At 44.3% G+C, this 13,240-nt stretch overlaps 1 protein-coding gene across 1 annotated transcript in view; it reads left to right on the plus strand.

Moving 5' to 3' along the window:
* The window catches only part of LOC135378684 (uncharacterized), a 51,082-nt gene extending 45,460 nt beyond the window's left edge, over window positions 1-5,622 (plus strand). Inside the window, exons 26-28 of the mRNA XM_064611774.1 lie at window positions 3,645-3,665; window positions 4,830-4,862; window positions 4,990-5,622. Of these exons, the coding sequence (XP_064467844.1) occupies window positions 3,645-3,665; window positions 4,830-4,862; window positions 4,990-5,203 (268 nt within the window). The 3' untranslated portion in view covers window positions 5,204-5,622. The remainder of the gene's footprint in view (window positions 1-3,644; window positions 3,666-4,829; window positions 4,863-4,989) is intronic.
* The last annotated feature ends 7,618 nt before the right edge of the window (window positions 5,623-13,240 follow it).

The raw sequence follows: 13,240 nt of genomic DNA on the forward strand, positions 1-13,240 counted from the left end.
CTCCGCCCTCTTGTTCATGGTGTTTGGTAACGAGATTTCGACAGTTTCGGGTAAACGCAATAAACTGCCTTGCGGGAGCTTTATCGCCGTTACACCTCAGTTTTTTCGCAAAGGCCGTTGACTGTCCGTCCGGCAAGAATTTAATGACCGTATGCACTTAAGACCAAAACCGCCAAGGCCGTAAGTGCGCCCTATGAGAAGGGTATAACCGACCTGCAAAACGGTGCCTGTTTAGCTTTCATAGCTTTTGCACAAAAGCTTTTCTATAATAGTGCGATACAATATACGGGTCCAAACTACACAGCATAATTCAATACAGCCCTAATTTCGTGTCGCGGTTTAAATACTTTACTCTACTTTTCAGGCACCGGAGTTGTTTTGTTAGCTTTATTTGTACTATAATTTATATATACAGGATGTCTTTTTTTAGGCGATGCAGATTTTTCATCGAAAAACTATAAGGGCTATAGACATGCTGCTTCCACTTCTATCATCTCTGGGCCGGCGGACGTTCTTGGCCGTATGTTGCTCAACCGTCAAACCACAAATTACCTAAAAATCTTTAATTAACTTTTAATTATATAAGCTACGAGGTTGTGCCAATGAGAACGTAGCCATTTTCAGAACAAAAATCCGTTCGATAGATCGTCTGCAAAAAATTCGTAAAGGAACACAATTTTTTCTTCATTCTTCTTATTTTGTTCATTGCACTTCTTCGGATACCCGTCTTTCCTTCACCCCCAATGTGAGAGGGGGAAAGAGCACACTGTCGCCTCTCGCATCCTGGAAAAAGATTAACAGAAAATACATCCCAAGATAAGGGCAGTTCCGATGGCGTCGCCCTATACATGTCTTTGTTTTGTTTCCGCAAGTTAAGGGCTCAACGCATGGAGCGTTTTTCCGACGTTTTCAGGACGCGCGCGCGCTCGGCGTCAAAACGTAGAGCGTACGCCATGGCCTTGCACACACGGCGAAGAAACGCCAGCGAGGCGACCACCCGAAACGCATGGGACGCGTACGGAGCGAGTGACGCCCGCCACTGTTGCTATATTCGTCGACCACAAATATCTGTTAGAACGTGCCGATGCTCTTCTTTCCTGTTGTTCCTGCGTTCCTTCATTCCAGATACCATTAAAATGTTCACGTAAATTTAGTGTGATGCATAATGTCCCAAAAATTTATGCGAGCTGCTCGTACGCCACCTTGTCTGCCGCACGACGGCCATGGTTCTGTCGACTTCTCGGAAAACGCGCCCAGACGCGCGCGAATATCTGTAGTCGACAGATTCCGGCGTACGCCCTCCGCGCGCCTTCAAAAACTAGTTTTTACGAGGTCACATGCACGCCGAGCGCGCGCGCGTCCTGGAAACTTCGGAAAAACGCTCCATGCGTTTAGCCCTTTAAAGCTCATCTTCGACGCATGAGGCTCCTTCACCATCTCAGATTGGGTTTCAAGGAAAGACGCGTCTCGGAAGGTGCGCAATGAAGAAAAAAAAATTGTGTTCCTTCACGAATTTTTTTGCGGACGGTCTACCGAACGGATTTTTGTTCTGAAAACGGCTACAATATCAGGTCACTGAAAGGAACAGATGTTCTCATTGGGAGCAACATATGGTCAAGAACGTCCGTCGGCCCAAAGATGTTAGAAGTGAAAACAGCATGTCTATAGCCCTTATAGTTTTTTTTTAATGAAAAAATCTGAATCCTTAAAAAAATACACCCTGTATATATGAATCCCACGACAAGTCTAATTATGAAGCTTCGCTATTTTAACTCCTCAACTCGATTTAGAGATACATGTACGATGTTCGCACGAGGATTTGTATGGATCAATTCAATACATCAATCAATCAATGAATCTCGTTTATTACACCGGTGCTGAACGAGTGTGACAGCAATATAATCCCGAAATGAACGAGCCCTGTTATATGCCGGCATATAATCTGATAGTTAGTTACTGGTGAGCTTGTGAGAACTTGTATCATAATAAAAATGCGAAATGTCGTAACGGGCCCAGCAGCGATGCTTGTGGAACTCTGGAGGAAACTTCAGACAGTGGCGAATTGAAATTATCATGTGGACAAATGGCTTCCCGTTACATAAATAGTTGCATCCCTCAAATCGTTAATGGCGAATGCAGAATCGTTTACTGCCTCGGTTGGAAGACAATGTGTGGAAAACACATCGCGAAACACGTGCTATGCAGTATGCAATTGCATGTTCAACAAGTTTACGTTTCCGGTTTTCTGGTACGTTACCGATTTTACGCTCTGATGGCACCGGGCCATTTGGTAAACTAATTTGATGACCATATTTAGCTTCTCTTATCACAATATTTTATTATCGTGGGATATGTACCTCAGGAACGTCTGCAGACTGGATTTGGAAAACTCTTCCATTCTAATATTGTTGAATTCCGCACTTTCCAACATTGGGGGTAAGCAACCGCATCATAGTCGTAAGACAGCGTGATCGTGTACCATATTGTCTAAGGGTTATCTTTTAAAATGTAGTAGGAAGGTGAAGGGGAGATACAACTTCATAACTGTACTTTTCGAGGCTCATAAAAATTACTGGCGAACAAATGTCATCAATTGGCTGACGATGTTGGCCATCTGTCCAGCTTCAACGAGGTCCATTGAGCAATTGACCGGTGTGCGATTATTCGAGAAAGCGCCCTTTTCAGTTCGACCGGGTTGGAAACTGCACAAAGATCAACACCGTCTTCGAAACTGCCTTCACGATAATGTGCACTGGCTTCATCGATTATTTGGTGAGACGGTTGATTCTGTGGTTCTCACGTGATGGAAGCTTTGGATACATACTTTCAGAACGGTTATTGGAGCGCATTGCTTGTTTTGACTGGTGTGTTCGGCTATGCCATCTACGTATGCCTTTGCACTTCCAAGTACTTAATCACCATGAAGAGTTACACCTACGAAGGTGAACCTGTGCCAGAAGGGTGAGTGGATCGGCTTTTCACTGAATCATCACTAATGACAGTATATCACTTATAGGGTTAAATTCGACGAACTGTAAGTGCTTATGTCGTAGTGCAATTGACCAATCGATTACTTATGAGGAGTTTCGTCCAGGGCTACACATCGCAAGCAGAAGACAAGAAAGAGGTATCACAGTCCCATTTTTGTCTTCATTCAATAATTCATTCACTTCATTCAATATGAAACATTTTCCAGGCGAATGGAACACATGTAAGCACACCAGTAGTGATGTCATTTCGCTATCGTCGAGGTTCGTTCGAATTTTCTAACTCACAAATATTGTTTTTGCAAAAATGTTTCAAATGGTATGTGTTACGAATATACACGAGGAAAATGAGACGACTACGAGCATATTTTACAGGCGACACATTTAACAAGTGAGAAGCCAAAGCTGAGCTTTATTATGGGAGTCTATTGTGGTAGGCCACAATAGTTGTGAAACAATATGCCTAATGATAGGGCAGTATTGCAGAAACGCCCCGAATGCATGTTTTTATGCCGTGGAATGTTCTCCTGCAGAGTAAAACCGGAAGGTGAAACCCTAGGTGCAGAGGAAGAGGAACTGAAGAAAATGCGAGAACTCGCTGAGTACGTCTCGCTATAACGGAATGCTTTTTTTTTCTCATTCTTAATCCTCTTTTAGCAAAATGAAGCAACTGAGACTGTAAGTGTTTGTGTTTTGGTTCGTCAAAAAATATAAAAAAGCAGACCGCGTGTAGTGTCATGCGTAGAAGAATGATGTTGTTCTCATTTGTTGAGAATGGGAGGCTTTTTGTGACACTTTGCTTAATTGTCAGAGCAAATATCGTTGCGTGATGTTCCACGCAGCAGTTGTCATTTTGTTGAATTGGGTGATTTAAAAGAAAACAATGTGGTACATTCCGTTTCAAACATTCATAAAACCCCAACACCGAGGAAATAAAACAGTTCAACGCACAAGTCTGAGTGTAGATACGGGCGTCTTACCAACAAAGCGAACCATTCACGACAACGCAGATTTCGAACAAGATGGAAAATACTTGTGAGGCTTTTTCAATGACTGTCATGGACTGGTATGGACTACTGCGCTGTAACTGTTCAAAATTCGCGGTCGACGCCATTCAATTGAATAATGGGCCCAGGGGTTTCCCTAAACCCCCCTGATATTTTTGATATAGCCCAATACAGCTGGGCAACCAACGCGTGCCTCCGTGTACGCACGCTTGTGCTTAGGAAAATATAAACTACAAACTGTGGGAAAACTCGAATTGCACTGGAGCGAACGGAAAAGAGCACCGGCAGCTCTCGGGTCCCGGCACACCCTGGAAGCTACTTACCGAGAGCACAATATGCATAATGCACACGTGAACTGCCGCTCAGTCATGTCACCTAATAAGGGTTGGTTATGGGTTTTAGGGACAGGCTACTAAGGGAGTAAGTGCTTGCTTTTCGTTTTGAGGGTGAGAGCAGTACTATTTTGGGAGCACGATGTGGCCAAGCATTGCGCGTGCTCCATCCTATAGTTCGCAACGCAAACAAGACCTTGGCAGGCTTAAAGAACAAACACTGTAATGTCAACCGCTTGAGGCGGTTCTTTTGCGCCATGATCCCATTAAAAACCCACTCCCACCTGGTACCTGAGTGGGTACCGTGTTTACAGTTCCTAGCGAAACCCTCGTTTTTTTCCCTGCTTTTTCTTTGCTCATTACACGAATTTTTGTTTTTATTACGCGGACCCATCCAGGATGTCGCTTTTGATTTGAGGACTCCTGTTTTGAGGAAATTGTGAAAGAGGAGAGGGAGTTTCTGTAATGTACCTGACACACACTCTCCCTCCCTTTGTTCGTAGGAAGAAGAAAGAGCGGATCGAAGCGGAGGAGGAGTAAGTGTCATGTTCTGTCCGTCCGATAGAGGGCCGTGCGTCGCCATTGCAGCATCACCGCCTTTTCGAGACTTCTATAGAGGAAGAACTATGAAACTTGCCTAATCATTTGTATGACTGATTGCAGTCAAGGCCAAGTGGGCATTGCGAATATAGCCGGAATGGCAGGTGCAGCGGGCATGGCTGGTATAACCGGAGTGGCTGGAGTGGCTGGGATGGCAGCGGCTGGTATTGGGAACATTCTGCCCGTCTCAATGTTCCTGGGTGGACGAAAGCAGAAAACTGATTCCGAATCCGAGGATGAATCCGAAGACAACTTGGATCCTGAATTCCGCTCATAGAATTTACTCTTATAATAATCCCGAGAAAAGTTTGCTCGTTAAGAGCTTCACAAATTTGTCACTTTTGATAATATTGTATCGGTACTTGCCAGACAATTTCTGTCGTCTGACTTTTGGACTTCGTTAGTTCCTATGCGGGATTTCGAGGTTCTTACTGCCGGCTGCGAACGGGTCAGCATGATGATGATCAGCTTGATTGGATTTTACAAAGTGAGCCCTCATTCTGTTGTGGATCCATAAGAATGACTGAATTGATAACAATGCATACAAGCACTACGAACGAATGCTCATTACCGCGGTCGTCTCTAATTGGTAATCCAGCCTGGATATTTCTTCATGCGTTGCCTTCATTCCTTCCTTGTTTTCTAAACGGGAATTGCGCCATTTCTTTATATACAGGGATTAAATGAATTTATATTGTTTATGTGCTTCTTGTGTATAATTTCTCTGTGATGCTGCTGTACGAGGTATTCTTGGAAGCTGAGTCTTCAAGCCTTCGAAAGGAAAATAAAATTGAAATACATGGATTAATTATTGCTCTGCCATCACTTCAGTCAGTGATTTATCTACACCACACCACACCCTCAGATTCTGGGAGACACCCAGCTAAAATTCGGCAACATTATGCAATGTTTTGAGAAAGAACATAAAAATACGTGGGAGCCGTCTGCATGTTGTGACCCCCCCCCCCCCCCCAACTGGGCAAACCACTGAATCTCGTAGAGAAGAGACATGACCAGCGCCACTTAAATACAGAAGGCCTGCTGATTACCTCTTCTCCTTCCTTCGTCACTTCGACATATAAAGTCCGTATTCTGCCGCCATTCTTCGTGCTGGGAAACTCTCAAATGATGGCAGCTAACTTCATAAACTTAAGCCTGTAGTGCGGCATGGTTCACAAAAAATTAGTCTTCAGAACAATATGGAACCATGTTACACTTTCGCAGACGGCAGGTGCTGACGGTGGCTCGTCCTCACGGTTCGCCCACTGAAAGCACGTTCGTGATTGGCTACAGTCGTTGAAGACTATCCTTGACTTTGCTGACCAAGAGCGAGGGAGGCTCTGCCTCCAAAATGCGCGCCAATAGGAGGACTCTAATGGCAGAGCGTTGCGGCCTCTGCTCTTGCCTAACAGATGGCGCACCGGTAGCGCTCGGCTCGGGATATGTGAGCTACTCCTACTGTCGTCTGCTTCTTCCGGTAGAGCTACGACCTTGAAGATGACCCGCAGCCTCTGCTCTCGCAACATTGGCGCTCGGTAAGGGCACGTGTGGTCGCGGTAACCTAAATTCCGATGACACGGTGATACTGCGTAGTTTTGACGATCATGCTTTATGGATATGTCATTACCAAATTTTTGGCCAGTTCGACATTTCGCTCCGCTCTTATGCGTGAACATTGCCTCAGCTCATGAAAAAGGAAAGGAATGTTACTGCTTTTGTTCAACTCCTCGCACTGAAATAAATCATTTAAAATAATCGTACTGTGTGTGTGTCTTTTTTCTTTCTTTTTATAAGTAGCTACGGAATAAAATAATTGCAATGTGTGTGTGTTTCGTTTTTGTAAGTAGTTTCGGAAGTATGTAAAAAGGAAAGAAATGTTGCGGCTTGTTCTACTCCTCGCACAGAAATAAATAATTTGAAATAACTGTACTGTGTGTTTCTTCCTTTTCCTTTTTGTAAGTAGTTACGGGAGAAAATAATTGTACTGTGTGTGTGTGAGTGTCTTTTTCTTTCTTTCTTTTTGGAAGTAGTTACGGAAGGTGTTCGCCTGTTTGATCAAGCGCCGCTTGGTCGAAAGCCGTTTGATCGAAAGCCGGATGATCGACGCCCGTTTCTTCGAAGGGTAGTTCCCACTTGAATCAGAAGCAGACAAAAGAGGGGGGGAAATTTCACGCAGAAGCGGCGGGTTCCGCAAAAAATGGTCCCGAGTCCGGATCTTTGCTTGAACTGATTACTTTAAATACTGTAGGACAGAGCAAAGGCTGCGGGTCATCTTCAAGGTCGTAGCTCTACCGGAAGAAGCAGACGACAGTAGGAGTAGCTCACATATCCCGAGCCGAGCGCTACCGGTGCGCCATCTGTTAGGCAAGAGCAGAGGCCGCAGCGCTCTGCCTTCCGAGTCCCCCTATCGGCACGCATTTTGGAGGCGGAGCCTCCCTCGCTTTTGGTCAGCAAAGTCAAGGATAGTCTCTAAACGGTGTTGACCCGGCTGAGGTCAATCTGACAACCAATAGGGAAGCACCAAATAACTAAATTCGATTTTGTCGTTGAGTCCGACGTCGGTGGTGGTTGCAGTTGCTCGTTCCAATTTCATTGGGAGCTCTGAGCATGCAAAGTCCACATGGCTGCTTTGGCGGCTTCAGTTCCTGCCACGAATTATTCGTGGAAACAAACAGAAACAAACAGTGTTTACCCGTACAGAAATTCCTGAATAACCTGAATCACGCCTGAATCCGGGAATAATACGGCGGAATCCGGTCGCAATCAGCCGATATCAGGAAATTCCGGGTGGCATCCGGCCGGATTCAGGTTGATGCCGGCCGGAATCCGCCTGAATGTCGCCGGAATCAACGCGGATTCCCCCGCCTGACTTCCGTGAATAGGCGGGAGATACACGCGACATTTTTCTAAGTTAGTGCGGTACTTAATTTTATGACGTAATGCAACTGAACAGTGCAAGACATGTGCATATTTGCACATATTGGATGCATGTTTGTTTGCTGTGAATCGTTGATTGGGGAATTGATTCTAGTCGAGCAACAAAGAACTGACAGCAATATTGCTGTGATATATATGTCTGTGGTTCGGAATTTCCTGGTATCGGCTGTTTGCGACCGGATCCGGCCGTATTATTTCCGGATTCAGACCTGATTCAGGTTGTTCAGGAATTTTTGTATTTTCATAAAAATAAAACCACTGGCTTACAGTACTATAAGCCAGTGGTTTTATTTTTAGCATAGCCTTAAAGAACCCGTCATATTCCTATCAGAACAACCAGGCCAGTCAAATTCTGAAGTAAGATTACGGCATGTCATTCACTTGGGTATTCAATTGTTGAAACTTTCTAGTCTTCTACTTTCAGTGTACTATGACTTGGGCTTCGAAATTCATCTTGGAATGCATGAAAGTATGTGCTTCAAAGTGCACATTCGAGTGAAATTGGTAATTGTAATTCAGTGTAATGCAATTACTTTTGTGAGGTAATAGTCCCTTTATTGAATTACTGTCCATATAATCTAATTGTCAATGTAATTTGACTACTTTTCTCACCATTTAGTTGTAATCGATTCAATTACACCATAAAAGTAATTTTTGCAGGTCTGGTACTGATACAAGGAATCGAAAATGCTTCACAGATTATTTTTTACTCTTGTTTCTGACATATTGTACATAACCAGATTTACACCAGCTGTCTTGCAACTCCTCTCTTTGCAAGGGTCATCTGGGGAGTTTTGCTTAGATGGTACGAGGGCATTACTGTTGGCACGGTCAGTCTAACACTAGCAGCTTGCATGTAATGAACTTGCAGTGTACGTTGGATCATTTCGAACAGTGAAATGTTTCCGCCACTGCCACTTGTGAAATCGGAGGTAAACTGACTGATTAATTTGTGTTATTTGTCGAGGATGAGCATATCAGTTTGCGTGAACGCCTGTCGCAGCTTTTTTTGCTGCACCCTTAGCTGCATGTGTTTAGTATGTGCAAGAATTGGCTAATTCGTTCCAATGTACAAAACTTCCTGCTGCTCTTTCCATATTGAACACAAGCAATTTAGTAATGTTCATAATGGAGGTGAACTGAAAGGCACGGACAAAAAGAGTGACACAGACAGAGATCCTCGAACACACAGTAATGTTCAGTTACTTTATTGCGATCACTATATTAATCAGAAAAGGCAGGCTGCTCATGTGCACTTACAAATTCATCTCGACATTGTTTGGTGGCACACAAATAAAATCTAGGACACGTACACACTTCTTCAGCAGCGCTGTTATCGGCACAACCACTTTTACCCTGCCACCAGCATATGCTTTTAATATGTGGTGTGCCGTATGACCAGTCCCCGCATGAGTTAACCACGAGCCGTCATCAACTTTAATTTCTTCTATGACAGCATACGCAAGTCCCTCTTTTTTCACGAAACATGCAATGTCTCCATAATAAGTCACGTCCAACCTTTCATACATTACAGTGTAATCACAGTGTCGAAGTGAGCCTTTGTACATCATCGATGTGAATGTAGTTAAGCCCACTGTTGCACGGGCATACACAGCCACTGGGGACGACCCAAAGTACGATTCGAAACCCACGCTGCGATGCAATGGCTGTCCGTGCAAAACAAACTCGCCGCTCCGTACACTGCACTTCGTGAAGTGAACGGACTGCAGCCTGTCCACAACAACAGCACAAAGTGGGGCATTTTTTGCATATGCTTCGAGGGCTGACAGAGAGTTTCCAATTAATGCAAGCGAAGCAAGCTGCTTCTCAATAGCCTGTGATCCATGGATCATCCGAATAAGATCTCCATTGCGACTTTCAAAAACGAAAGTTGACGAAGCCCACATAGGTCCCCACCTTCTGACGGAAGTTACTAAATGGCTCAGTTGGTGAACATTGAATGTACAGAACTTAGGCGTATACAAGGTGGGCACTTGAGTGACAAAGCTATCCAGCATTTCCTGAGCAGTCTCGAGCTCGGTTGTGCTTATCGCCTCCCCGATCAAAATGTAGATTGCGGCGACTAGCAACAGGAAGTGCTGAAGATGGGTATGATTCAGTATGCCATTGAGAACAGGGAGTGCATAAAACAACAGCCATGCTCTGTACTCAGACGCCTTCCAGTAGAATCTGTCCTTGACAGATCGAGGAACTCTGTTGACATAATCGGGAGGACAAATCTTCTCCAGCTTCCTGTCTATCTCCTTGACCTTTTTCCCCAAGTACCAGGCCTCTCTTCTGTTCTTTGAATCGAGCCATGAGAGCAAAAAGTAACGGACGACACCAAGGAGCACTGAGTGCATGTATTCTGCTGGGAAACTGCATGCAGCGTCAAAGCCAGGTATCATGCTGACAACAGTGGGACCCTTCACACCCCTTACTGGTTCCCCTTCTTTCACAGCTCTAATAGCTTGAACACTCATCCTTGAGGCATTTCGAAGAGTATAATTCTTCCCAGGAGGATACACATGAACAGGCTTGGATTGAGCGTCAATCCTGTAGCTTTCTCCTGGGTGCTCACACAACGAACACCCCCACATTCCATTGAACTGCTTTAGGTTCTGTATCATAGCCCGTGCAACTGTGTCCACTGCGCAAACTGGTGCTGATATGTGGGAGGTCATTTCTCTTCCAGTTATGGGGTGGATCCATGAAAGACCGTTTCTAAAGAGCTCTTGGACTTCCTTGCAGAATGGTCGCAAGAACGTATTCATAGTCGGTTTCACACCGAACCATAGGCCAGTCAATATTTGAAATCGCTTTCTCATTGATGGTGCCAACTCTGGAATGACGCAAAGGATGGGCCACAATGATCGCTTAGAGCTCTTGAATACCTGGACACCGTCAGTGTTCCAAAACAGTGTGAAATGTACTCCCTCGCTTGGTAACGTCGACCTCACTTTCTTGTACAATTCACCATCAATCATATCTTCCAGAGCATTAGACGACATCCGGGTCCTGGTTTCAGGGTACGTGAGATACCTATACATGTGTTCATTCTCCAGGAAGGAACGAAGAACGTCAGATAAAAGAATTTGAAGAAAGATGCCTTTGTCTGATGCTTCTTTCCCGCAGCAAGGGCAAGACCTGATATTTTCATCCAGGTACTGGTGACACGAATTGCAGAAGTAGTGTTCGACAGCACCTCTGCCCTTTCTGAACGATCCGAGGAACTTGAACAGGGTGTAGCAACTTCTTGGCAGGGAATTTGGCGTAGGCAACAGGCTGCTCATGATGAAGAGAAGTTCCTGCAGGCACTCTCTTGTCAACGCAAACTTTGTGAAGAAGGTCATTAATATTAGACACGCTTGGATGAGTGTTATTTCAGAACCCTCATATAAGGGCGAGTCAGAGTCAGGTTGCGGAGGTTGTGTTTCTTCACTCTGTGTTTCTTCTTCTGCACTGCTGCTCAAGTAAGCATCATCCTCAACTTCAGACACATCACTTGCATCGGACAGCTCGGAAGAGGATGAAGACAAGTCAGGAGCCAAGCTCGCTGCAGCTTTGTGAAGCACTTCTGAAGTGGCAACGTTGGACATCAGCTCCTAATGAAGAGAGCACGGATATGAGTACAAAATTGAAAATGTTATGTTTCAAATATAATGGACTATAAAAGTAATATGTTAATGACATAAAGAAAATGCCTCTTAAGTGTATCAGTCTAAACTTGGCATACAAATTGACAAAATTTTCAAGAGAGGAACAAAAATACATCAATTTTCAGGGGCAAAATTAGTTATCAAGACATCGTTGTTACAAAGTTATAACGATAGCAATCCAATGTGCCACGGAGCAGAACATACATATATTCACTACGAAGGAAAAGAAAAAAAGAAAAGAAAACACAGCCGCACCAAAAAAGTAATTCTTATTACTTATCTTATTACAATCATTAGCTATGTGCTATCCTTCTACAGACTCTGACTGCAGGTTAAACTATATTGTGCTGAAAACAGGGCTGAAAACCTCACAATGGAGTCGGCACCTTGAAGTCTACATACTGTCAAAAGGAATTTTATTGGAATATACCTGAGGCTCACTGCTGCCTAACTGTGTACCCCTGGCGTGTTCAATATCATTGCCATGATATTGTTGCTGCTCTTGGATGGACCACCGTTTTCGAGTCTGACGAGGCACCTATTAAGGGAGGAAAAAAACTAATACCATCAGGATCCTAGCATAATAGTGGTTATAGTATATCATCCTCCAAATGTTTGCATTTGCGTACGGTTCAATGAAATAACCTACAAGCACAGGCATTGTTACGACTGGACGCCGGCGGTTGCACAGCGTTGAAAGAGACAAGCCTGATGTCATCGCTAGTGTACATGGCGCGGCCGTTCCTAACCCATGACATCTCTCTATTTTCTTGATAACTCGCCTGGTCGTCCTTATCTCGCTAGCACCCCACCAATGCACGTACTACCTTGTGCGAAATATCGCGCATTGCCAACTATAAACAAGGGAAAACTACACCAGCAGTTGGTTCTAACGTAGGTTTAGAGTCCCGCTGCACGTAAAATGTTAGGTGCATGCGAACACTGCAACGAAACTTCTCTAATCTACATAAGTCAATCCATAGTAAACACGGACTCACCTCGTGGTTGGAGTCGCTTAAATAGCGTTTGTACGGCCCTCTCTTGCGATGCCTGTTCATTTCGCTGGTCTCTTGTTCAATGCTATACGCTTCAAACGGTTGAAATCTCTTAAGCGTACAAAAAAAGTCATTCAGTCATTTTCAGAACGTTGCAAAGCGCTCCCCAACACCATCACTACACAGCCTGGTGAAGCGCCCAATGTTTGCGGACGCGCTCCGGGAATCCACTAGGAAGCAAGAATTCTTATTTGTTTTGTGAGAGCAGTACTAGAGTGACTCTAAGCAGTACTATAGCGGCGTAGTCGAAGTGGAATCAGAACATCTAACCAATCAACCACTAAAGCAATAAAAGGGTAGCTGATGCTACTCAGTGGTACTTGTGCTTGAAACAGGTGCAAAATTACCATAAAACTGCCAAAAAGAGAAGTAGGGGACAGAACTCTAAATTGGGAGACATAATTTTTCCAAAGGTTCATGTCGTGATTTCACTTTTGCCCTGGTGTTAGTAGAGAGATTTTTAAAAATTAGCCCCGCCTTAACCTACGCTATATGCTAAATCAAGCTCTACAAATCTGGTGTATATTCCAGCGTTGCGTTCGCCTCCTCGATGCTTGCTGGTTGGAGCGATACGCGTAAGATTTACCCCCTGAATAATTAAACAAATATGAATTAGCCATTAGAAATATGGGACAAAATTACATATTTGCGTGTACAGTTTAA

Source organism: Ornithodoros turicata, chromosome 1 (genome assembly GCF_037126465.1).
Source record: "Ornithodoros turicata isolate Travis chromosome 1, ASM3712646v1, whole genome shotgun sequence".
NCBI classification, from domain to species: Eukaryota; Metazoa; Arthropoda; class Arachnida; order Ixodida; family Argasidae; genus Ornithodoros; species Ornithodoros turicata.